Source organism: Bos taurus, chromosome 26 (assembly GCF_002263795.3).
Source record: "Bos taurus isolate L1 Dominette 01449 registration number 42190680 breed Hereford chromosome 26, ARS-UCD2.0, whole genome shotgun sequence".
Lineage (NCBI taxonomy): Eukaryota > Metazoa > Chordata > Mammalia > Artiodactyla > Bovidae > Bos > Bos taurus.
In genome coordinates this window covers 11,055,742-11,079,469 of record NC_037353.1, presented here as the reverse complement: position 1 = coordinate 11,079,469, position 23,728 = coordinate 11,055,742, and the positions used below count along the sequence as shown (strand labels likewise).

General features: G+C 40.7%; 2 protein-coding genes and 1 pseudogene across 4 annotated transcripts in view; 1 reads left to right on the top strand and 2 right to left on the bottom strand.

Moving 5' to 3' along the window:
- Positions 1-23,728, top strand: part of LIPA (lipase A, lysosomal acid type) — a 129,428-nt gene that overhangs the window by 2,356 nt on the left and 103,344 nt on the right. The window lies entirely within an intron of this gene.
- LOC107131864 (eukaryotic translation initiation factor 4E-like) lies at positions 1,328-4,978 on the bottom strand (annotated as a pseudogene).
- On the bottom strand, positions 1,328-11,140 carry LOC100139670 (interferon-induced protein with tetratricopeptide repeats 1). Of its 3 annotated transcripts, none has more exons than XM_059881981.1 (3): positions 11,042-11,140; positions 9,966-10,131; positions 1,328-6,506 (listed from the first exon to the last, which is right to left on the bottom strand). In XM_059881981.1, exons 2-3 carry the CDS (start codon positions 9,968-9,970, stop codon positions 5,075-5,077), a joined length of 1,437 nt encoding a protein of 478 aa, XP_059737964.1. In that variant the 5' UTR covers positions 9,971-10,131; positions 11,042-11,140; the 3' UTR covers positions 1,328-5,074. The 3 variants fall into 3 exon arrangements, with proteins under 3 accessions (XP_059737964.1, XP_024841889.1, XP_059737963.1); XM_024986121.2 differs by lacking the exon at positions 9,966-10,131 and adding an exon at positions 9,383-9,505; XM_059881980.1 differs by lacking the exon at positions 9,966-10,131.

The following is a 23,728-nucleotide window of genomic DNA, read 5'->3' as shown; positions in this document are numbered from 1 at the left end:
TGCTGAATTTTAGATGGAATTTGAATATCAGTATTTTTTTCATAATTTGTCGGATTGGGTGAATTCTTGGGAAAATTAGCAGTGTATTGTCTTCTGAATTTATTCTTATCAACCTGTAAAACACAGCAACTGGAGAAAAAGAGAAGTAGAACATGAAAAATGGCAACTAATAGAAAATCTGTTTGGGAAACTGAAAACTTCGTAACTCTTCCAAGGTACAGATCTAAGCCGGAGTTTCTCAACTTTGGTGCTATTGACATTTGGGTTGTGGGAAGCCGTGCAGTGGATTTTAGGATGTTTAAGCAGCAATCTTGCACCTATCCACTAGATGTCAGTAGCACCCTGCAGTTACGACAAACGAAATTAACTCCAAAGATTGCCAAACCCAACTTTTTTTTTTGCCTTCGGGGCAAAATCCTTCTCTCTCCCCCACAACTGAGAATCATGTAACACCCTCATGTATATACCTAATTTATTTGAATTAGTCTTCACAGCCCAAGCTGCAAGAGATAGAAGATGGACTTTAGGTCGGAGAGGAAAAGTTGAAATCAGATCACAGAAAGTCAAGGGTGGTACTGGAGTTCAGGAGGTGGCCCAGGTGAAAGAGTTGATATCCAGGACAATGTCAGAGAATGCTTACTCCCTTAAGCACCAGCTCCGAAGTGGAGGTGGCTGGGCCTGACTGGGGACAAGGTGCAGAGCTATGGACACCGACTGAAGGTGGGAAGTTCAAGCTGGGGCATGCCGTAGGGTGGAGGCTCTTAGTCCCTATGCAGGTCCAGTTCTAGCAGCCTCAGGAGAATGGAGATACTGGTGGCCAGGATGGTTCCCAAGTAGGTGGATCCTGTGGTGGTGTGTAGACAGTGGTTATCAAAGACCTAGGCTGGGGCACTTATAATAGTAGTGAATGGCCTGAGCTAAGGTTTGGCCTGATTTAGGGTACATGAGAGACATTCCCTGGGCACTCGGGGAATTCTAAATAAGGACAGTGAATAACTGAGGTTCTGCCAGTCATTTACATGGGAGTAACAAGCTCCTGAGATTCAGCTGTCAATTTAAAAACTTCTTGGTAATGCCTGGAGATCCTCATTTGTAAATTCGGCAGTAGTATTTTCAATACCAGAAAGCATCTCTTTTCCTGGATTCACTGCTTGTTTTCCTCTGCAGACATCCAGGCTGTCCCACATTTTAGTTTTACTGAACTGCCCGAAGAGCAGAGATGTCTTCCAGAGTTGGGAAAGATGGGTGAGAGAGATGGTTGTTAGGTTATTAAACACAATAAGTAAATGTGATCCTTGAAGCTTGTCAAACACATCACACAAACACATTGCATAATCCAGAGATTTATTTTGCCTTAATGAGCTCTGCTTTCTGGGTACAGATGGTGTATAACAATATTGGAGAAGAGTTAGCCATTCAAGAATTGACACTTATCCAATAACTATTTGATTTTCATATTTCTGACCTGGAGGAGTTGGCAGTGGGTAGACTTATTTTAGTACCTTACAGCCTCCTTCCTCAAACACAAGCGCTTTAAGTCATGTTTTTGTTAATCTAATAAACCTCTAGTTTTAGTGATACGGAAATTGTGAAGATTGCTTCTCTGTAACTCTCAGGCCTGCTCCTGATACAAACCTTACTCACTTCAGTTCCAATAGAATTTCAGTAGAAATCCAAAGCCTTGTCCAGTAGGTCTGTGAATTCCTTGGGGACTTGTCTTTTCTGTGGATTTAGGATTCCCACCAGGAAACACAGGCAGCCTCCAGAATGTGGAAAAGGTACCACAAGGATTGTCTCCTAGGGCTTCCAGAAGGGATTTGGATGTGCCAACACCTTGATTTCAGGCCAGTGAAACCCATTTCAGGCTTCTAGCCTCTAGAACTGTAAGATAATAAATGAGTGTGATTTTAAGCCACCCAGTTCATGGTAATTTATTAGAGAGCCACAATAGGAATGCATACATCTTCCCCCCAAAGACGGACAAGAATGAAAAAACAATGACATTGTTTCCTTAATTTTCCTTTTAAAAATGTTATTTATAGGGCATTGTCTTTTAACAAAATGTTATAATCAAAGGTGATTGCTACAGATGGTCTCTCAGACTCTTTAGCATCCTTTTCCTATTTATTCATCTAACTAAATCAGTGCTAGCAAATGACTGAATCAATAGTGCTTCGAGCAAAATGGCATAAAGCAATAGAAATTGCTTGGAACAATTTGACAATGAATTACATTTCAAACATCTTCATGTAGAAAACTGACCTTTCATTGACTATGTATTTGTTTTTTTCTTTTTTTTGACTATGTATTTGTTTTCCTGTCTGTCTCTCTCACTAGATGGTAAGCTGCTTGAGGTTTGGAGGAAAATGTCTGCTTTGTTCACTGAGGGGTAGCAGAATATGCCATCCCCAAATATGCCACCTTGCCATAAGGGTTATTTTGAGCTGAAGGCAATTGAAAAGAAGCAGATATAAGAAAAGCTCTCTGTTCTCCCCCATCTGCCTGGAAAATAATGTCTCTCCTCTCTCTACCAGGAAGGACAGAAGTTAATCACCTGAGACAGCTCTAGTCCCTAAACAGCCCAGAGACACTGACAGAAAGACACATGTAACAAACCTTATAGGCAAACTCTTACTTTCCATTAGTTTCCCCGATATTTGCCTTCATACAATTTGCGACTCAGCAATTTGAAGTTCTTTGCCTTTGCCTTATCATTTCTCTAAAAATGTATCATTTGGTTGTTAGGATGCTATATAAGCCCACATTCTGGTCACACCTTTGAGTTACCCATCACTGGGTACTCATGTATATGCCTGATGCATGTGTTAATAAACTGGTTGTTCTCTTGTTAATCTGTCTTTTGACAGTTTAATTTCAGGCTGTAGCCAGTAACCCTAAGATGGGTAGAGCTGAAAGAACCTTCTCTTCGCTCCTTCACCCTAGTACTTTTGGTATCTAGCACTGAAAGCTATTTATTGATAAAGTGAATGAATTGAACATTTTATTTTATGTAAGTCCAGTGTTGTTTTTTTTTTTGCTTTAAATCTACTCAACAAACTACTATTTGTTTTCTTTTTTTCCCTACTCTATAACATTCACAGAGAAATGGTTCTTCTCTCTCTTCTCTCTCTCTCACATGTAGAGGCATGTATGTTCTGATTGACTCTTTTTTTTTTTAAAGACAACTCACTGAACACATTTTATTTACAGTTTTGTACACTGTCTTAATATGAGTGGGATTGCTTTTCTACTTGAGGCAATTTTTAAAGCAAAATAACCTAAGTAATACAAAGTGTTAAAGTACAGCGTAAAGATACAAAAACAGACATACTAATTCTAATTAGGAATGTAATTATGATACTATATTTTTTATAATACACAATTAAGTTTAGGAAATCACACAAACATAGATCAGTGATTTGAATGAAAAGCATAAATTTGTAGCAAAGCATTGTAGTTACAAAAAAAATTACCAAAGAATGCACAAAACTACTGTTTATTCTACCTTTATGTCATATTCCTAGATTCTTCACCAATGTTACATGAGAAAGAAAAACTAAACCAAAACACATGAAAAACTGAAATCGGAATCACTAATGTTATCAAGTAGGGAAGCAAATAAAATCTAGCAGCCATCAGCAAGAGTACAGGACAGATAATGCTGTAAAAAGAAACAAAGAAAATTGCCAGAAAACTATGCATTATACTCTTTCAAACCAGCAAAATACGCTCCTTCATATAAAGGAATGTAAGCAAAATCATTCTCCTGTAAGGTATAGAAATGCAAGTTCTTTTTTTAATATTGTAGATGGGTCAAATGTTTTTGTAATGGTTAATTCTATTAAGCTATTACAAAGTGGGCCAGGAACACATGTATGGATTCTGGGGATGATATGATGTGTACTGTAATACTTTGATTGGGATAATGGACACTCTAGCTAAAAAAAAAAAAGAAAATATGAATACAGAAGTACAAGACAAAGGCTAATGAAACTTCCTTTTATCTTAGCAACATTTAGATGGAACTCAAATTTAAATGCAGTCCATTCTGCTTTTGAAGAGGCATTCCTTCAGCTCCCAAATCTTGATTGCTTGAGGCAGTTGCCTATGAGAATACTCAGAAGGTGTCTTCTTAAACAACAAACCTATTTTTAGTGGTGGAGCTGCTTAGTAGCTGTGTCTGCATGGGACTGATAACCAGTTACTATTTTTGGAGGAAGTCCTAACTTTTCCTTGTATACCCTCCCTATATGTCTAACAGTTTCTCTGTTTTCACATTCAGTAGTCCATATTGCTATTTTATCACCTTTCAGTTCAGTTCAGTCGTTTAGTCGGTCCGACTCTTTTCAACACCATGAACTGCAGCACGCCAGGCCTCCCTGATCATCACTACCTTGCAGAGTTTACTCAAACTCGTGTCCATGTCTTATCACCGTTAGCTCTAATATTAACAACAACTCCACATACATCATCACTGTAGTCATCAAAAGATTCTCCAATAAGGCACAGCAGTGTCTCTAGCCAAAAAACATCGAGGTCACTTCGTCTCTGCTGTTTGTTCAGTGTAATTAGCCATTGTCCTCGTTTGTTTTTCTCATCTTCCCACATAGGCTCAATACCATCCTTAAAAAGTGAGTAGTCACAGCCAGTCATTAAATTACTAGATAACTGGATATGGTTGTACAGAGCCCAGAAGTCTTCAATAGTATCAAACTTAGAGGTCAATCGAAGGTTTGCTTGCCAAGTTTTGCCTTTATCATTTTTAAAAAACCAGAGTGCCCATCTGTTCTGTAAAGGGTGTTTATTTAATCCAGTGTTCTGGGTTAGTGACCTCCTGATTAGATTCTGTCTTCTCTTCTGTAGGCGGGGGATTGGGAATAGGGGTGGTTTCCGGTTCTACAGTCGCCGTCTTAGATCGATCTGATCGCACAGTCGCTCCTGAAGGCTGTTTCCCTATTTTCTGAATACAACTAATGTTTTATCAGGTTTGAGTAATTGTTCAAAGATTACAGCATTGTGGTGAGTTACATAATGCGTTTCTGAAAGTCACAAGCAGAAAAGATGATTCCGTATTTCAGTGCCTAGGGATCACAGCAGAGTTCTCCAAGCCAGGAGCCAGCCTCAGGGCCCGCTCATAATACTCCAGGGCTTCATTCATTTCTCCTTTTACTTTGTGGATGAACCCAAGGATACTCAAGCTTTCTATATCTGATGGATTTCTCCGGAGTTTCTTTGAAGCCAATTTCGTCAAAGAATTGATGCTTTTATCCCTATCTGTTGATGGGCTTTGTATTTTTATTGCTTTTAAATAATGGCTAATTGCATCGACTTCAGATTTTTTGTGAAATTCCAGAAATCGGCCGTAGTGCAAATGTATGTGTTGCAGCACTTCTTTGTCGAGTGCTTTCATGCAGAGCACTTTTTGAAAAGTATCATCAGCTTTTCTGTGGTCACCTGCTTCTGCGTACATTTCTGCCAGGCTTGTATAAGCTAACTCAAATGTGGGCTTTAGTTGCACAGCACGTTCCAAATGATGTATGGCTAATGGTATTATTCTGTTGATGTTTTCTTTATCCTGTCCTTTAGGCTGACAGTTTGTAGCGAACTTTATTTGGCTTATTTGTGACTTGTAGCAAAGCCCTGTCTGGTGATGCAGGAAAGCAGAAGAGGGGGTTTCCTCCAAGGCCAATTTTGAGAGCCGAAGAGCTTCATCCAGAACGCCTTTTCTTCGGTAAAACTTGGCAGCATACCGAAAGACATAAGCCTTTGAGGACGCATTGGTCAGTGCTTCTTTGATGTACTTTTCTCCTTCAGCTTCTTGTTCTACATCTTGAAGCTTCAGGCCAAGAAGAGCCTTAATGTATGCATCATTTGGATTTAGCTTGACAGCCTGTTTTAAGGTGTTCAGACAAAATTCCGCACTAATCTGTGCTTTGTTAAAGCCCTCCAGGCGATAGACAACGATTGCATACCCAGTGCTGAATTCGGGGTTTTCAGGGTCCACTTCCAGAGCCTTTTCAAAGCAGACTTTGGCCCGTTCATAATTCTTTCCTCCACATTTCAGCAAGGCCCATCCTTCCTCACAGTCCATCTGAGGACATGCCATTCTATAGCTGGAGGAATTCCCAAGTTTCCTGCAAGTGTTCTTCACCTTGTCCAGGTAAATCTGGGCTTCTGCCTGTTGGCCCATATGGTAATGCAGCCAGGCATAGTTGCCCCAGGTAACCAGACTTCTCACTTCTGATTGGTTGGCATGTTCTTGCTGGCTTAAGTCTTCAGCTTTTTGTAAACTCTTCAGGGCTTCTTCATTCTGGCCTCTCAGGTGTTTCACATAGGCCAGTAAGTTGTATATTCCCACATTGTATTTGATGTCCAGGAACATAATCTCCTCCAAGACCCTGTTTTCTAAATCCGGTATTTCTGTCTCTGCAATGATCATATCCCATGTAAAGTGACATCTCAACAGTAGCAGCTTATCCTTGAGCTGATCCTCATCAGCTTTATAACTGTAAAAACAAAAGCAGATTTTCTTTGTTAGGTAACAAACAGCCAATAGAAATAAGCCAAGTAAAACACCTCCTATTTAGAGCCTAGCCTTGAAAAGGGCCTGCCTGCTTTGATCTTCCATCGAGTTCCTGTATTTCTAAGATCCATTTGGCCTCTGAATGCAGTTTGCTTGGCTCCATACACTGACTCCAGCATTTTCTAGCCATGAAACTTCTCTGTGCTTCAGAACCTCCTTTGTAAAGCACAGAAGATAAACTTAGCACACTGGATTTGGTGAGAATTAATAAGCCTATCTATGTAAAACACTTAGAGCATGCATATTTCATGTTATATAAGAGTTTTCTGTTTTCCTATTGCTGTATTTAAGGTCGAGACCAGTAAAAAACGCAGAGCCTTAGGAAATATTATTGACATCACGACCTTAGTCTACAGATTATGTAACAAATTAAGACTATCTAAATGTGATCATATTTGACCCATTTATTTTAGTTGGATTTATTTGTGGGAAATATTTATTTATTTATATATATTCACAGAAATTTGCAAAGATAGAACATAAGGCAGTGTATCCTTGACCCAGTTTCTCCCAAAGATTATATTTTATCCAACTATAGTACAACATCGAAACTAGGAAACTGACAGTGGTACAATATGCACACTGTTCATTTTTCATTCCTACTAGTAACGTATGCTTCCCTGGTGGCTCAAACGGTAAAGAATTCGCTTGCAGTGCTGGAGACCCAGGTTCAATCCCTTGATTGGGAAGATCCCCTGGAGAAGGGAATGGCAATCCACTCCAGTATTCTTGCCTGGAAAATTCCATAAACAGTGGAGCCTGGCAGGCTACAGTCCATGGAGTCGCAAAGAATCAGAAACAACTGAGTAACTAACACACATACAGAGTAATGTATGAATGATCTAGTTCTTTGTATTCTTACCAGAATTTGATATTTCCACTTTTTTAAAGAAAATGTTATTAGCTCTTTTAATAGATGTAGAGGTAGCTCTTTGTGGTCTTAGTTTGCATTTCCCTAATGCTAGTGATTTTGAACCAGAGAAGGCAATGCACTCCACTTGGCCTTCTCTGACATCATCTGTTGGGGGACGGAGTGGAAGAGTCCAGATGCCTAGCTCATAGCCTGGTGAGAATAGAAGTCTTGGCTACCCACTCAGCCTTTACTAGCAGAGTTGGGAATGGGGCCTTAGTTTTTGTTTGACTTTTTCTGTGGTATTTGGCTAGAGTAGTGGTTGTTTATAAATTTTTTGTTTTGCTAGACTGTCTCCTTTTTGGGTCCTTTGGCTAGAGAGAGCAGGTTTTTCATGGGACTTTTCTATTCATGCCTACCAGCATTTCTAGGTTTCTGGCTTCTCCAGTACTCAGTCTGGGATATATGCAGAAAGGAGGAATATCCATATACAAAAGATTGAAGTTGGACCTGTTCCTTATATACAAAAAATGAATTCAAAATGTGTCAAAGATCTAAATGTAACATCTAAAGCTATAACAATCTAGAAACAAAACAGGGAAAAAGCTCCATGACATTGGATTTAGCAATAATTTCTTGGATATGCTAAAAACAAAGGTAACAAAAGTAAAAATAAACAAGTTGAGCTTTAGCAAAACTAAAAAGTTTTGTGCATCAAAGGGCAGTATCAATAGAATGAAAAGACATCCCACAGAATGGGAGAAAATGTTTTCAAATCATGTACCTGATAAGGGATTAATATTTAGACTAATAAGCAGCTCCTACAATTTAACAACAGAAAAACAGATAACTGATAAAAAGAATGGGCAAAGGACATGCATAGACATTTCCCTAAAGAAAATATACAGATGGCCAGTAAGTACATGAAAAGATGTTCAACATCACCAGTCATTAACGAAATGTGAATCAAAACCATAATAAAATACCTCTACACATCCATTAGGATGGGTATTTATCAAAAACACAGAAAATACCAAATGTTGTCAAGGATGTGGAGAAATTAGAACCCTTGTGCATTGCTAGGGAGAATGTAAAATGGGGCAGCTGCTGTGGAAAATGATGATTCCTCAAAAAATTAAATATAGAATTATCATATACTTCATTAGTTCCACTTCTGGTAGATACCCAAAATAAAGCAAAGACTTGAATAGATATTTGTATACTTATATTCATAGCAGCATTATTCACAGTGGGAGAAACCCAAGTGTTCTCCAGTGGGTGAATGGATAAGCAAAATGTAGTCAGTGCATACAATGGAATATTATTCAGCTTTAAAATGGAAGTACATTCTGACACATGCTTCAGTATGGATGAACCTTGAAGGCATTAAGTTAAATAAGTCAGTCACAAAAGGCCGTGTGTTGTATGCTTCCATATATATGAAATATCCACAATAGACAAATCTATAGAGACAGAAAGCAGATTAATGGTTACCAGGTCCTGGAGTGAAGGATGAGAGGTGAGTGACTTCTCAGAGTGACGAAATTTTCTTAAAGTAGATAGTGGTGATGGTTGCACTACATTGTTGTACTAAATACTGCAAAATTGTATACTTAAAATAGTTAAAGCTATGGTTTTTCCAATAGTCACGTATGGATGTGAGAGTTGGACTATAAAGAAAGCTGAGCGCCAAAGAATTGATGCTTTTGAACTGTGGTGTTGGAGAAGACTCTTTAGAGTCCCTTGGACTGCAAGGAGATCAAACCAGTCATTTGTAAAGGAAATCAGTCCTGAATATTCATTGGAAGGACTGATGCTGAAGCTGAAACTCCAATACTTTGGCCACCTGATGCAGAGAACTGACTCATTGGAAAAGACCCTGATGCTGGGAAAGATTGAAGGCAGGAGGAGAAGGAGTTTACAGAGGATGAGATGGTTGGATGGCTCACCGACTTGATGGCCGAGAGTTTGAACAAGCTGCAGGAGTTGGTGATGGACAGGGAAGCCTGGCATGCTGCAGTCCTTGGGGTCACAAAGAGTCGGACACAACTGAATGACTGAACTCAACTGAACTGAAAACAGTTAAAATGGTAAATTTTATCATACATGTATTTTATCACTATAAAAATTCATGTTACTAGCCTGAGTAAAAATTCTGCAAATTATGTAAATATGCATGCATGCATGCTAAGTTGCTTCAGTTGTGTCTGACTCTTTGCAACCCCATGGACTATAGCCCACCAGGCTCCTCTGTCCGTGGGATTCTCCAGGCAAAAATACTGGAGTGGGTTGCCATACCCTCCTCTAGGGGATCTTCCTTTAAAATATAAAAGCTAATTACTATGCCATCTGAAATGATCTCATGAACCTCCGTTGGTACCTTTTAAGAAACATCAGTTTAAAGATTAAATAAGGTATCATTGAATAGAGACTCTGGTTCATGTCTAGCTCTATCACTTATTATCTGTGTAGTCTTAACTTTTTAATTTAAAATTCGTTATTGGCAAAAAAAAGTATAATACGAGTACTTGCCTCATAAGTTTCTTTTGTAAATGTAATAATTTACATAATACTTTGGAAGCCAGGCTGGCACTTGATAAGCATCCAGGACATGATATCTACTTTTCTATTATTATGATGATGATTTTTGTTGCTGTTGTTATTATTTTCTTATCAGTGATAATCCACTCTTATTTGTCTGTGAACCAAAGGAGGGGAGAAGGGTTGACAATAGGTCTGTAATTATGCATTTTCTGAAACTGTTGCCCCTTCAAAGTTTTGTACACTGGAACACTGAGGGCAAATTTGCAGGCCAATATTAATGTTTTTTTGATCTGATAAGATCCAAGGTTCTTTGAATCAAGATTCAGTTTAGATAATACAGTTTACTTTAGGCCCTTTAGCTAAGGAAGATGTGGGAGTTCCCAAGCACAGAACTCTAGCCGAGCCCTGTGAACAGGAGGCTGTCAAGGATCGCAGGCCACCTGGCTGCCCCAGAGGACAGTTAACCTGCGAATCTTAGATCCAGTCAGATTGACAAAGCCTGACATAGGAGCCCAGCAGTGCAGATAGTGAGACCAGATGCCAGCAGAGAAAGGTCTTGTTCTCTAAGCAGTGAGCATCTCTTCCTCATCCACCACAATATTTCTCTCAAGATAGCTGAGAGACGCCACTGCTGTGGCTCACACAGCTGTGTGCACTCTACTTTTTTCCTCCTGTCGAGGAGCCAGAAAGCAACATCTGTATCCAGATTAACTGTCCATTCCCCCCCTAGCTCAGACAGAAGGGAGATTGGTGGAAAATTGTTTCAGAGACTGGGATTGTTCTCTCCCTTCCACCCTTTCTGTTTCCCTCCCTTTCTTTGGGTTTCAGCAAATTCCTCAGGAAGATGCTGACAAAGAAGGAAAATGAACTGATAAAACAGTTTATGGGCATGTATGAATGTGCATGTGTGTGAGTGCACTCACGTATACGTTCAGTCCGAAACAGTTGGTCAAATAGAAAAATAAGGAAATGGCATCACCGAGACTAAGTCTGTTGATATAGTATGGTTAAAATTTTTTCCAGAAGCTTTATACAGAAAGGCAGAGAAACAGAGAAAGGCTTACCTCATGGTTGCTGTGAATTAGGCAGCAGTTCTGCAATGCTTTGTCTAGCTGGATGGTCTTCTCTGAGGTCTGTTCTGTCCGTCTTACGGATTTTCAGATAAATTTATGCCCCAGGTCAGGGCTATATATGGGAGATGAACCACAGCTAATGATGTAACTTGTGGGTGTGTTTTTGCAACGATAAGTTGGAAACTGAAAGTAGAAAGTGAAATTAAAGTAGGCAGAATTGCAGAAAATGAAACTTAAACAGCTAATGCTTCCTTTGTTGTTTTGAAAATGGATTGAGAAAAGGCTGGTGGAAAGCAGCTTTTTGATGTACTGATTCCTCTCTTCGGGAATTAGCAAGCTCCTGCAGATGGTGAAGGACAGGGAAGCCTGGGGGGCTATAGTTGATGGGGTCCCAAAGAGTCAGACATGACTGAGCGACTGAATGACAACAAATTCCTCTCAGACTTTGTAAGGCCTTTTAGAAACCCAGGAACTAAGAGATGCCAGTAATGTAGAGTCCACTGAACCTAGAGCCAGGGAGTCCTGTGAAAATTGGCTCTGTGAACTGGCCAAAGTCATGCCCTCAATCTGTGCCTTTGTTTGCTCATCTGGAAACAGACATTGTTCTTTATATGGTATAAAATTCTGCAAGTCAGTAAACTGGAGCCTTAACTCAAATTTGTTCCTCTTCTCTGAGAGATCAGTCTTACTAATTATTTTGTGCTTTTGCATACCCTTCTTTCTGGAGAATGATCAGTGATTTAAAAAAAAGAGTCCTAAAACTGCTTATTTGTTCATGGGAACCAAGAAAATCTGCTAGAATCTTGAGACTTCAAATAAAACATGTTGGGCCTGAATGAAAATATTTCCTTATTTGTAATGCCCTCTGTTGTAGCCATCTAAAGTGTTCGTATTCACTAGACATGATTATCATATCTGTGTAAGACTGTTATCCTCTTGGTGCCCATGGCATCCACTTTGGCCTGCCTCAGCCTGGCCTGTGTAATCTTACAGAGTCATGGTGCTTGTGGTAAGAGGTTGAGAAGAGTAAGTGCTGATATGATGGAAAAACCCGAATGAATTTTTGGCCAATCCAGTACTTAGCAACTACTTGGCACATAAAAGCTTGCAAATAAAAGGTGACTATTGATGATGGTGGTAATAATAGTAGTAGTAGTAGTGGTATTTTCTGTCATCAAGTTTAAATAGTGCTTTCTTAAAAAAAAACACACACAACACCTATATTCTTTCTTTTAAAAAAGAATCAGAAAAGGAGGAACTGTAAGAATGTGTTCCTCTTAGAAACACTTAAACACACTGCCAAATCTAAACCCTTCCTGCTTAATCCCTCCCACCCAGCTCATCTGCCATGTCATCCTGAACTGGTTAGAAAGTTCTACACAAATAAAAATTTCTGAATAAACTGTATTCTAATAAATGTTCAGGCAATAAGCAGATGCCAAGATAAATTAATTAGAGAGCCAACCTCTCTTTGCAGGGGAGTGAGATGTCTTTGGAATTCGTGTGAAGAAAAACAGTTGGGTTTGTAATTTTCCAGGGCACTAGATAGAACGCAGAGACGCACACAAAACGTTTATCGCACCATTGCCATGAATTTGGCAGCAGTCCTGGGTCTATGGGACTGTGGCTTGGACTGATTAGATATTCGGAATCTTGCCTCGTGTCTCTGTGGAGTAAATAGATCTTTGAACAACACAAGACAAAGCAGTAGAGAAGAAAACAGCCCCCCAAAAAGTCTGTGTATGTGTGTGTCCAAGAGTACACTTACAGCTAGGAAAAGAAAACAAGAACTGGAGAAAATGAGACTTACAGAAATGGAATTTCAGCGCTATGCTATAAGTCCATTCCCAGGAGTATAGTAGGATTAGATGGCTCCCTGAGTGACTGGCCAGCTGTGATAAACTACTTCAGCTCTATGAGCCTCAGTTTCCTCAACTGATGCAGAAGTGATTGGGAATAGATTATTGAATTTCAATCATCATAGCACACGAGAATCATCTAGGGAGACTTCAGAATAATGCTAATTCAGCCTCACCTGGGCCCAATTGAAGACATCCCTGGGAATGCCCCTCTCCCCATCTCAGTAGTAAAAGGAAATGCCCAGGTGATTTTGATGTATGCCTGGGCTAGAACAAGGTACTGTTGTCTATTGTATGACGGAAATTCTCTGACTGAGCGATGTGGGACTCAGTCCCTGAGCCTCCTTCCCTTTCTGTGAGGCCCAGCTTCAGTCTGTTCGTGACTGTGACTTGTTTCCCCACCTGCACGGCGGGCAATGAAGTCCTCAGTTTCCTCCTGATTCACAGGATGGCATGGAAGAAGAATGGGATTCTGAATGTTTTGACCTCTACTAGAGGGAAACAGCGGAGAAGGCAATGGCACCCCACTCCAGTACTCTTGCCTGGAAAATCCCATGGATGGAGGAGCCTGGTAGGCTGCAGTCCATGGGGTTGCTAAGTCGGACAAGACTGAGCGACTTCACTTTCTCTTTTCACTTTCATACATTGGAGAAGGAAATGGCAACCCACTCCAGTGTTCTTGCCTGGAGAATCCCAGGGATGGCGGAGCCTGGTGGGCTGCCATCTATGGGGTCGCACAGAGTCGGACATGACTGAAGTGACTTAGCAGCAGCAGCAGCAGCAGCAGAGGGAAACAGGGATGGGAGAGGGCAAAATGGTTAAGGGGGTCAACTCTGTGGTGACAGGTGGAAACTAAACATTTGGTGGGTAGTGCACTGTAGTGTGTACAGAAGTTGAAATATAGTGTTGTACATATAAAACTTACATAATGTGATAAACCAACAGAAAGAGTATGTTCCTGGCTTTTGAGATTATTTCTAAATACTTCCCCTCACATCCATGGTGAAGAACTCAGAGACATCAGAAGTCTCTTGTTGTGAATGTTCTGATGATTTTCACGTGCTATGCTATGCTAAGTCACTTCAGTCGTGTCCAACTCTGTGCGACCCCATAGACGGCAGCCCACCAGGATCCCCCGTCCCTGGGATTCTCCAGGCAAGAACACTGGAGTGGGTTGCCATTTCCTTCTCCAATGCGTGAAAGTGAAAAGTGAAAGTGAAGTCGCTCAGTCGTGTCTGACTCCTAGCGACCCCCTGGACTGCAGCCTACCAGGGCCCTCAGTCCATGGGATTTTCCAGGCAAGAGTACTCGAGTGGGGTGCCATTGCCTTCTCCAGATGTTCACATACTTATGGGTTTTCAGGCATCCACTCAGCCCACCTTGACCTGCAGTTTGGCTTGTTGCAACACAGTCAAGTACAAACTGAACTTGTACCATTTCCTCCTTTACATTTCAGGCTTCTCTTGAATAGATTCACAGGGAGTTGTAGGAAGTCTTGAGCCACCAGCCCCTGACTACCCACCCCCCCTCACCAATAGCAGCATCTTGTGTAACTGTAGTACAGTATCAAAACCAGGAAAATGATATTGGTACTGTGTGTATATTTTAAAGAGGGAGGTACGGTCATGGGCGATGCTCCTGAAAGTTACTTTGGGAAGTCTCAGAAAACTACATGGGGGTCTGTTAGAAGCCTAGCTCAGTATCCCTTGTTAAGAGTTAGTCAGTCAGTCATGTCCGACTCTTTCTGAACCCATGGACTGTAGCCCGCCAGGCTCCTCTGTCCGTGGAATTCTCCAGGCAAGATACTGGAGTGGGTTGTCATTCCCTTCTCCTGGTGATCTTCCCAACACAGGGATCAAACCCAGGTCTCCCACAGATTCTTTACCATTTGAACTACCCGGAAAGCCCCGTATATATTTTAAAGATAGAATATATTGTGATTTCATCTTACAAATTCAAATTTACCAAAATTTTACTTAACCTAATTGATCCTACATCTCTGTTTCTTTTCTCCTGAATTGACTATCTCATTTCTAAGTGATACCAGTGTACATATGTTCTACTCCACAATACACTAAGAAGTCTCAGAATAACAAAACAATTCACAATGACTGCTTATTTGCTGTTCTTTTGTTCACAAGATATATCCTTTTAAAAAGTTGAATTACAATGTGTTAAAAAAAATCACTTGGAATACTTCTCTATGTGGTTTTAGCCTTTATCCCATATATATATATATGTATATATATTCATTTTCCTTGTTTTGATTTACTTTAAATACTTTTTTTTACCCTAACATTTTATTATGAACATCATTAAACATAGAGTTCAGAGAATTTTCCAACAAATGCTAATGTACTCACCACCTAGATTCTACAGTTAACATTTTACTATGTTTGCTTTGTCACATATTCAGCTATCAGCTTCTGGATCTACCAATCAATTTATCTTATTTTGTTGTTGTGTAAGAAGATAATCAGTATGATTAACTGATAAAACATTTCAGCATATGTATTGTTTTAACTTAGTCGGACCTTGTTTACAAGGAAAAGATGGTATTCCTGCTCTAGTAGTTTTCTTCTGTCTAAATCTAATAAATCTGCTCTGTTTAGTATCCACAAGGTTGAAATGGTGTTGCCAAGGGTGGGGGAGCGGAGGAAGAGGGATGGACTGGGATTTGGGGGTTGGTAGATGCAAAATATTACATTCAGAATGGATGAACAACTAAGTCCTACTGCATAGAATAGGGAACTGTGTTGAATATCCAATGATAAACCATAATGGAAAAGAATATAAAAAAAGAGTGTATATATATCTATATGTATAACTGAGTCACTGTGCTGTATAGAAGACATTGGCACAACGTTGTAGATCAACTACAATTAAAAAAAAAAAAAGAAATGTGCCTCTGCATATTCTGTTTTTTTAAATGAAGTATAGTTGATTTACAAATTGTGTTAATTTCAGGTATATAGCAAATTGATTCAATTATATATATATTTTTTCCATGTAAATAGCTATATTCTTTTTAAAATTCTTTTCCATTATAGTTTATTACAAGATACTGAATTATAGTTCCCTGAGCTGCACAGTAAATTCTTGTTATTTATCGATTTTATGTGGTAGTGTGTGTCTGTTAATCCCATATTCCCAATTTATCCCACCCTCCTGCCCCTTTGGTAACCATAAGTTTGTTTTATATGTCTGTTAGTGTTTTGGTTTTGTAAATAAGTTCATTTGTACTATTTTGTAGATCCCACATATAAGTGACCTCATATAATCAGTCACGCCTGTGTAATGTAGATGTTCGGCAATATGGGAAGATGGCACACCAGGAGAGAGTGTGCACTCTCCGTGCCACTCTCACCCGCACATTGTCCTGTGCATCTTTTCCATTTGGGTTTTCCTGAGCTGCATCCTTTATAACAAACTGGCAGTCATAAGTAAAACACTTTCCTGGGTTCTTTGAGTGGTTCTAGTGAATTATCAAAACTGAGGAAGGGTTTATGGGAACTCCTGAATGTGTAGCTAAGTCAGACAGAAGTAAAAATAACTTGGGGACCGACTACTTGTAAGTGGTAACTAAAGAGAGGACAATCTAATTGGATTACACCCTAGACTTGTGGGGACTCATGCTAACTCCAGGTAGTTAGCATTAGAACAGAGTAGAATTGTTGGACAGCCAGTTGGTATTCAGAGAATCTGAGAGATGTAGAGTTGGTGTCAGATTTGATTGATCTGATGGGGGAAAAGACCTATAACAACTGCAGGAATATTGTAAGCAAAAAAGGAAACAAATATGGCAGGGAGATGCCAATTTGAAGGAAATTAAACCGAAACTTTAAACTCTCTGAGAGGGAAGTTGTGAGTTGCAGCTTTTTCATACTACCTCTCTGTGGGATAAAAGTGGCCTATCAGAGCAGCACTGGAACTTAGAATATGCAGCACTGTGGAATGAGGACTGGGCCTAGAGCTAGGTGGCCTGTGCAAATAGGCTATTTGGTGACCCACTTACTCTTATCCTCTGGGCCTCAGTTTCCTATCACTGTAACAAAAGAGGTTATTAGGGGAAATTTCATGATCCTTTAGAGCTTACAATTCCTGAAAATATAACCTGGAACCATATTTGTAGCCCTGACTCTGAAAGGCCTTGCTTTGGAAACTTCATTGTCTTTGGCCTTTTTTGCCCCCATCAAGAGAATGGACAATACCTCTGTCCTCTTCTTTAGGAAGAGACGGTGCATATACAGCAGTGCCTGTGTTCTCCTACAAATATGAACCTGTCTTCATGTGCTTTTTTTCTTATTTCCTAGTGTTTCTTACTCAAGAAGAGCTAAAATTCCCTCGTTCATTAGAAAAGTTTCAGTTGCCTAATGACCCACTGATCCTCATCTCTGCTTGAGAAAACTGGCTAAGCCTCAGCCCCTTAACCTGTTGGCTTAACCTGTTGGATAACATACAAGAGTTCCTGCCAGACTCATGAGCCTCTTCTCTTATTAAAGATCACACATATGATTCTAAACTCTTTGTCTTCAGTGTCAACTTAAAAGATAATCACAACCTAAAAGTTGACAGTTATGTTTTATTCGGTAGGAATTTTTAGGATGTCAAGACTGGGAGACAGCATCTCAAGTAACCCTGAGAGTACTGCTCAGGGAGGCAGGGGTGGGGAGTCCGGTTATATAGACATTTGCAACAAAGGGGCAAGTAGTCTGAACATCCAAAGATTATTGTTAATTAAGGAAAACCAGCTAGATCAGGCTCCCTGGTGACTCAGTTGATAAAGAGTCTCCCTGCAGTGTGCAAGACCCAGGTTTAATCCCTGGGTGGGGAAGATCCCCTGGAGAAGGAAATGGCAACCCACTCCAGTATTTTTGCCTGGAGAATTCCATGGTCAGAGGAGCCTGGTGGGTTACAGTCCATGGGGTCACAAAGAGTCAGACACAACTGAGTGACTAACACTTTCACTTTCAGATAGCTCAAGTTAAGGAATTTAGTGCTTTTGTATGTATGGGAAGATGCAGGAGTCTGGGCTCACTGAAATTACTCCTTTCATAAGCATCTCAGCTATCTGGGGCCAGTTTCCTGTGTTTTCTTTTTACAGCCTGAGTTCCTCAGTGCTCACCATAGGGAGTGGCTGCAGCCTGATGGCTGCCATATTGGGCAGGTATTGTTCTCCTTCCTGATTGTGCCTAGGGCTCAGAAGTTTACATTTTGAGGGCAGGTATCACTGATGACTGTGACATAACTTGTTTACTGATATGGCAGGAAATACTCCATTTCTCATAAAAAACTTAAACATAATTAAAGCACCCATTCTATGCTTTGAATAAAAAATGCCATTTTTATTAAATCAATTAATATTTTCATTTTTAATCATATATGTTTTCTCTGCATTTAAACTGTATATATAATCTGTAGTTACTGAATATGTTGACTTTTGGAGAATGATTACAGAAAAATTTCCCAGATCCCCAAATACCATTCTGTCACAAAATTTATAATGCATTTCAGTGGCCCTCAATCTTTTGGCACCAGAGACCAGTGGAAGAAAAGTTTTCCATGGATAGAGGGGGCAGGATGGTTCAGCCGGTAATGCAAGTGATGGTGAGCTGCTCCCCTTCTGCTGTGGGGCCCAATTCCTAATGTATGTGATGAAAAGGAGAGAGACTTGTTCATGCTGGGGCTTGAGCTGGGAACTAGGCTTGTGTTAGTGATGGCATCTTAGTTGTTGTCTGTCCAACTACTCCACATTCATGTAGATTTCTAATAAGCTCTGAGTAGGTCTTGATCATCTGGCTGCCCCTTCCCTGGGGAATTTGAAATTATGATCTAAGTACTTCAACTCCACTATCTCCTTGGAGATACACGTCTGTGCAGAAAAGAGTTAACAGGCTTGAGACTGTTTTTAGAAAAGCCTACCTGATAGTTGGTTTCTGGGAACACTGTTTTCTGATACAAACAGCTTTCACTGTGCCTAAACTGTACAAACACTATGGTTTATGGCAACTTCATGCTATCCTCCTGAGAGTCTGGAATTTGGCTACATACTGGATAGATGGGGCCTATGTGGCCAACCTCCTTGAGAAGCCTTAGGTGCTAGGTCTCTGGTGAGCTTTTCTGGTAGACAAGAACTTTACATGTGTTGTCATAATTTGATGCAGCAGGAATTAAGCACATCTTGTGTGACTCCAACTGGGACAAGATTCTTGGAAAATCGTACTTGGTTTTCTTCACGTGCCTTTCTCTTGCTGATTTTGCTTTGTATCCTTTTGTTGTTGAAGAGGGTCAGAGTGTCCTACCCCAAAATATGTCAGTCAAGCATAAAGATTATTTGGAGCTGAAATCAGTTAAAAGGCAGCAAACACAAGAAAAGCTCTTTGCCTTCCTATTTCCTGTACCGAGAAAAAGGTTGCAACCTTATTACCAGAGATTAGATGGCATTCAGAGAGTCTATGCAGACAGACCCTGCTAGAGTAACCCTTATCTTCTTCCACTGCGTGTGTGCTCAGTCGTCCATTTGTGGCCGATTCTTGGTGACCCTACAGACTGTAGCCCGCCAGGCTTCTTTGTCTGTGGGATTTCACAGGCAAGAATACTAGAGCAGGCTGCTGTTTTCTGCTTTAGGGCTTCTTCCCAATCTAGGGATTGAACCCCCATCTCTGGTGTCTCCTACATTGGCATGTGGATTCTCTGCCACTGTACCACCTGGGAAGCCCTGTCTTCCATTAGTTTTCCCCTATATTTACCTGCCCACAGTTGACTGCCCCTAAGAACATAAAACCCTTTTCCTTTGTCTCATTGTTTTTCTGCAAATTTATTTTATTTTATTTTTTTCCTGCAAATTTATTGATCTTCTATTACAGTGTTATTGAAGGATACCAAAATGTGCCACCCTAAAATATGCTTCTTCGGCATATGGATTACTTTTGAGCTAAAGACAATTGAGAGTCAGTAGGTATAGGAAAAGCTCTTAACCTCCCTCTAATTGCCTAAAATTGTAGCTGACCTCCTGTCTGTTGGTAAGAGATAACAGTTACCTGTGGAATTTGAAAATGATAAATCCAGCCCCAACAGAGTTGGCTTGTGGATTCTCTGGCTTCTTTAGGCCCAGCTGGCTGGAGTGAGGGGAAAAAGACGCTGGCAGGGCGCTTCCTTAGGCTTTAATTCCCTCCTGTAAGTGGGAGGAAAAAGTGCTGAAACATTCCTAAAGTTGAGTTTGGGTTGACCAAAAGTAGTAAAAGTCTGTATTGCTATTTAGGAGGAAGAAAAGGTTAAATCAGTTCCCAGGGGAAAAGAAAAAGGGGAAAAAAAAACAGATGTAGTCATTTCTTGAGCCTGGCTGCTGAGTAAGGCTCTGATAAGTTCCTCCATAACACTCCCCCTCACCACTTCCCCATTTTGAGTTCCAGCCCAGATGTCCCCAGTCTGGGGTATGGTGCTTGTGTTTAGCATGGAGTCAACTCCCTTCACTTACGGAGGAAAGACTTTTTTTCTTCTCCACCTAGGGTCAAAAGTAGAAAAAGCAGGTGTCTCCCCAACATCCAGGTCTGTGAGGTGTTAGTTTTTCTAATTCATCCTCTGCGTGGACCCAGGTTTAACATAGGCTCTATGATGTAACCTCCCATGTGTGGGTCCCAGGCTTTGTCATTTCCTTGATAACGGTCTGTTAAAACTAATGGCTTCAACCACAGTAAGAGATGTGTATCACCGGAGCTAGTGAGTTCTTATTCATGTGCATTCTCTTTCTTGTTATTTCTGGACTTCCTGGAATTCTCTAGTCCCTTCCCAGAGCAGCTAGGCATTTATAAAGATACGTTTTACATACTACTCAGATCTTTTTATTGTGTTATATAGGCTTTATTCTTTGTATATCTGGTCTACCTTAATACTTGTAAAGAAACCATTTAATCTTTATGAAACACTGGGAGGAATAATTATTATTTTCAGGTTTTATTTTGGGATATTTCAGAATCACAGAAGTCAAAATACTTTTTCCCAGCACTGCAGATTGGAGATGAGACTCAAACAGGTCTAGAGCCAACACCAGGGCACTTTCCAAAATCTTAATGAAATTCATTGAATGATACTTGAGTGATTGCACCACAGAGCAACTGGGAGGACCTAGGGGTCAGGCCCTGCTCTCCAATCTGACCCCTTTGTTAATGGCAAGTTCCCTACCTATTCCCTGACTGATCTCATCTCTCCTCATTGCACTGTTGGAGCTTATTATCACAGTCCCCAACCTCACACCTTTCATTTCTTCTCCTGTGTCCTTTGATGATTTTTTTAGGTCAGTACACTTTCCAGGGCAAAATATTTTCTGCTGCTCACCTGCCCTTAAGCCAATCACAGGGAAGCAAAGTATATCAGTGCTCTTTCTTATGATAAGATTGTAAAGGCATCATCCAGTGGTTGAATTCCTAACTGCTCCTGGATGTTAGAAATTAGCTCCAGCTAATAGCTGGTTTCAGTGTACTCCCCACCCCTATGAAAGGTTGTGGCTGAGAGCCATGAATGACCCCAGGATTCGTGGCCTCCATAGTAGAGGAATTCAATCTGGGGCCAGAGACGAGCCTTGATCACTCGGAGCTTTTGTGTAGCAGAGTTTTATTAAAGTATAAAAAGAGATAGAGAAAGCTTTGACATAGACATCAGAAAGGGACAGAAAGAATGCCCCCTTGCTAGTTTTTAGCAAGGTGTTTTATACCTGTTAGCAAGCTGCTAATCAGATAAGAGAAACACCTCAAGACTGAGAGAGTTGCACCAGGCCCCTCTCCCACAACATGCATTTTGAGATAGAATGGCACAAGGGGAGTCATCTCAGGCCATAACACAATTGACATGAATCCTGAAGAAGGGCAGATTTCCAAGCAAATGCATAGTTTCATTAACATAGTTGAAGAAAAACATTTCCATGAGTAAGATGTACTGGTTTGCTGAGCCATTATCAGTTTAAGGTTTGAGAAGATGGGATGCTGGGTCCAGGATATATATAGAATACAGGAGTCATTAGGAAAGCAACTTTGCTTGCTTTTACCCAGGAATTGTATTTCTGACATACTGTTTTCTTTTGGACAACTGTCAGGACCAGGTTAGTCAATGATTGAGAGCCAGGAACAATTTTAGGGACCCAGGTGCTGATGCTGTAAAAACTCTGAAACTGAATCAAGTAAAGAGATCCTCAGGGTCAGGGAGTAGATCTGACTGTCACTTCACTGGCAGATGGCTACCTTTGAGTCCTTTTTCTTGACTTGTTAGATGCTTGATTTGGAATGACAAGAAAAGGGGTGGTGGGAGGCAGCCATGCCTGCTGTTAATATAGAAATATACTTCAGTTAAACTGTCCCTTTTCCAGAAAATGTCATGAATATCCTCTTTTGCAGAGAGGAAGATGTTTGGAATTGGTGCAGTTGCATTCAGTAGGCCAGGGAAGAGAGGAGGAAAACATCAAGACATCCTTCATCAGTCATGCTGGAGCTTGACACCAGAGACCATTCTCTTACCCCAGTGATCTCTCTTGTCTTTATAGAAACACATTCTAAAGTCAAATTCATGGAGACCTGGGAGTCTTGAAGTGTGCATATTAATCATTTGCATATGGTAATGGTATTACTGTGGTGATATTGAAGATATCAGTTCTCTAACGTTTAGAGAAAAATACATCTTTTAAAAAATTAATATTAGTGTAAACTCTCAAGCCTTTTATTTTTTTTTATTTTTTCTCAAGCCTTTTATATCACATCTTCAGAAAAGAAGGCAATTTGCAAGGCCATCGCCCGCTGTTCCTCCTTTATTTAATCATTTTTTGCCAGTCTGTTCCCGTGTGGCCTTAGTTAGGTTACTAAACCTTTTTGAGCCTCATAACTTCCCTACCGGTTTTAGGTGCCGGCAATGAGCTTAGAGGGCTTCCCTGGGGGCTCAGTGGTAAAGAACCCTCCTGCCAGTGTAGGAGATGCAGGTTCAATTCCTGGGTCGGGAAGATCCCCTGGAGAAGGTAATGGCAACCCACTCCAGTATTCTTACCCGGGAAATCCCATGGACAGAGGAGCCTGGCCGGCTACAGTCCACAGGGTTGCAAAGAGTCGGACATAACTGAACCACCTGAGCATGCACACACGTTCCTTCATTCATCAAAAATTCTTAAGGGCCTAATTCATTCTAGGCATTATTTTGGGGGATGCGCACACAGTTGTGAGCAAAGGAGATGGAGTCCCTGCCTCCTTGGTCTGACACACTTAAGGGGAGAGGTCCGCGATTGCCTGTGTGGAGATTTACCCCACTCCTCCAACTGTCTTTTTGTGGACAATCTTAGAAGCTCCTGGGACATGCTACGTGATAGCAAGTCAAACCTGCCATACAGATATTTGTGACAGTCAGGGTGGAGGTAAAATGGAATTGATCTGGAAGTCCCCACTGGGTACTACTTTGGTAACACTGAGTATAGCCCCAGGTAGTAAGAAGGAGCAGATGACAGTGAATACCGGCAGTTCATGTGACTCCTTCTGCGTCTCCAGAGGCAAAGATCTGTGAGATCAGAGTCACACACCAGGGAATGCGGGTTGGGGATGTGTTCTTGGACAAAGGTAGATTGTTGCCTTGCAGGCATCTTTTCAATAACATTATCCAGGCGAAAAATAAATCACAGCCCAGTTTGTAGGTCAGGACCAGTCAGCTGCGTTTTCTGGGAAGCTTCAGCACCGTCTGGAGAGTGAATGAGACTCCTTCAGAGTGCAGAGGGACTGCATTGGGCAGTGTTCATGATCCTTCTGTGAGTCAGCTACCTATATAGTCTGAGGATGGGACTAGGTACCCCTGT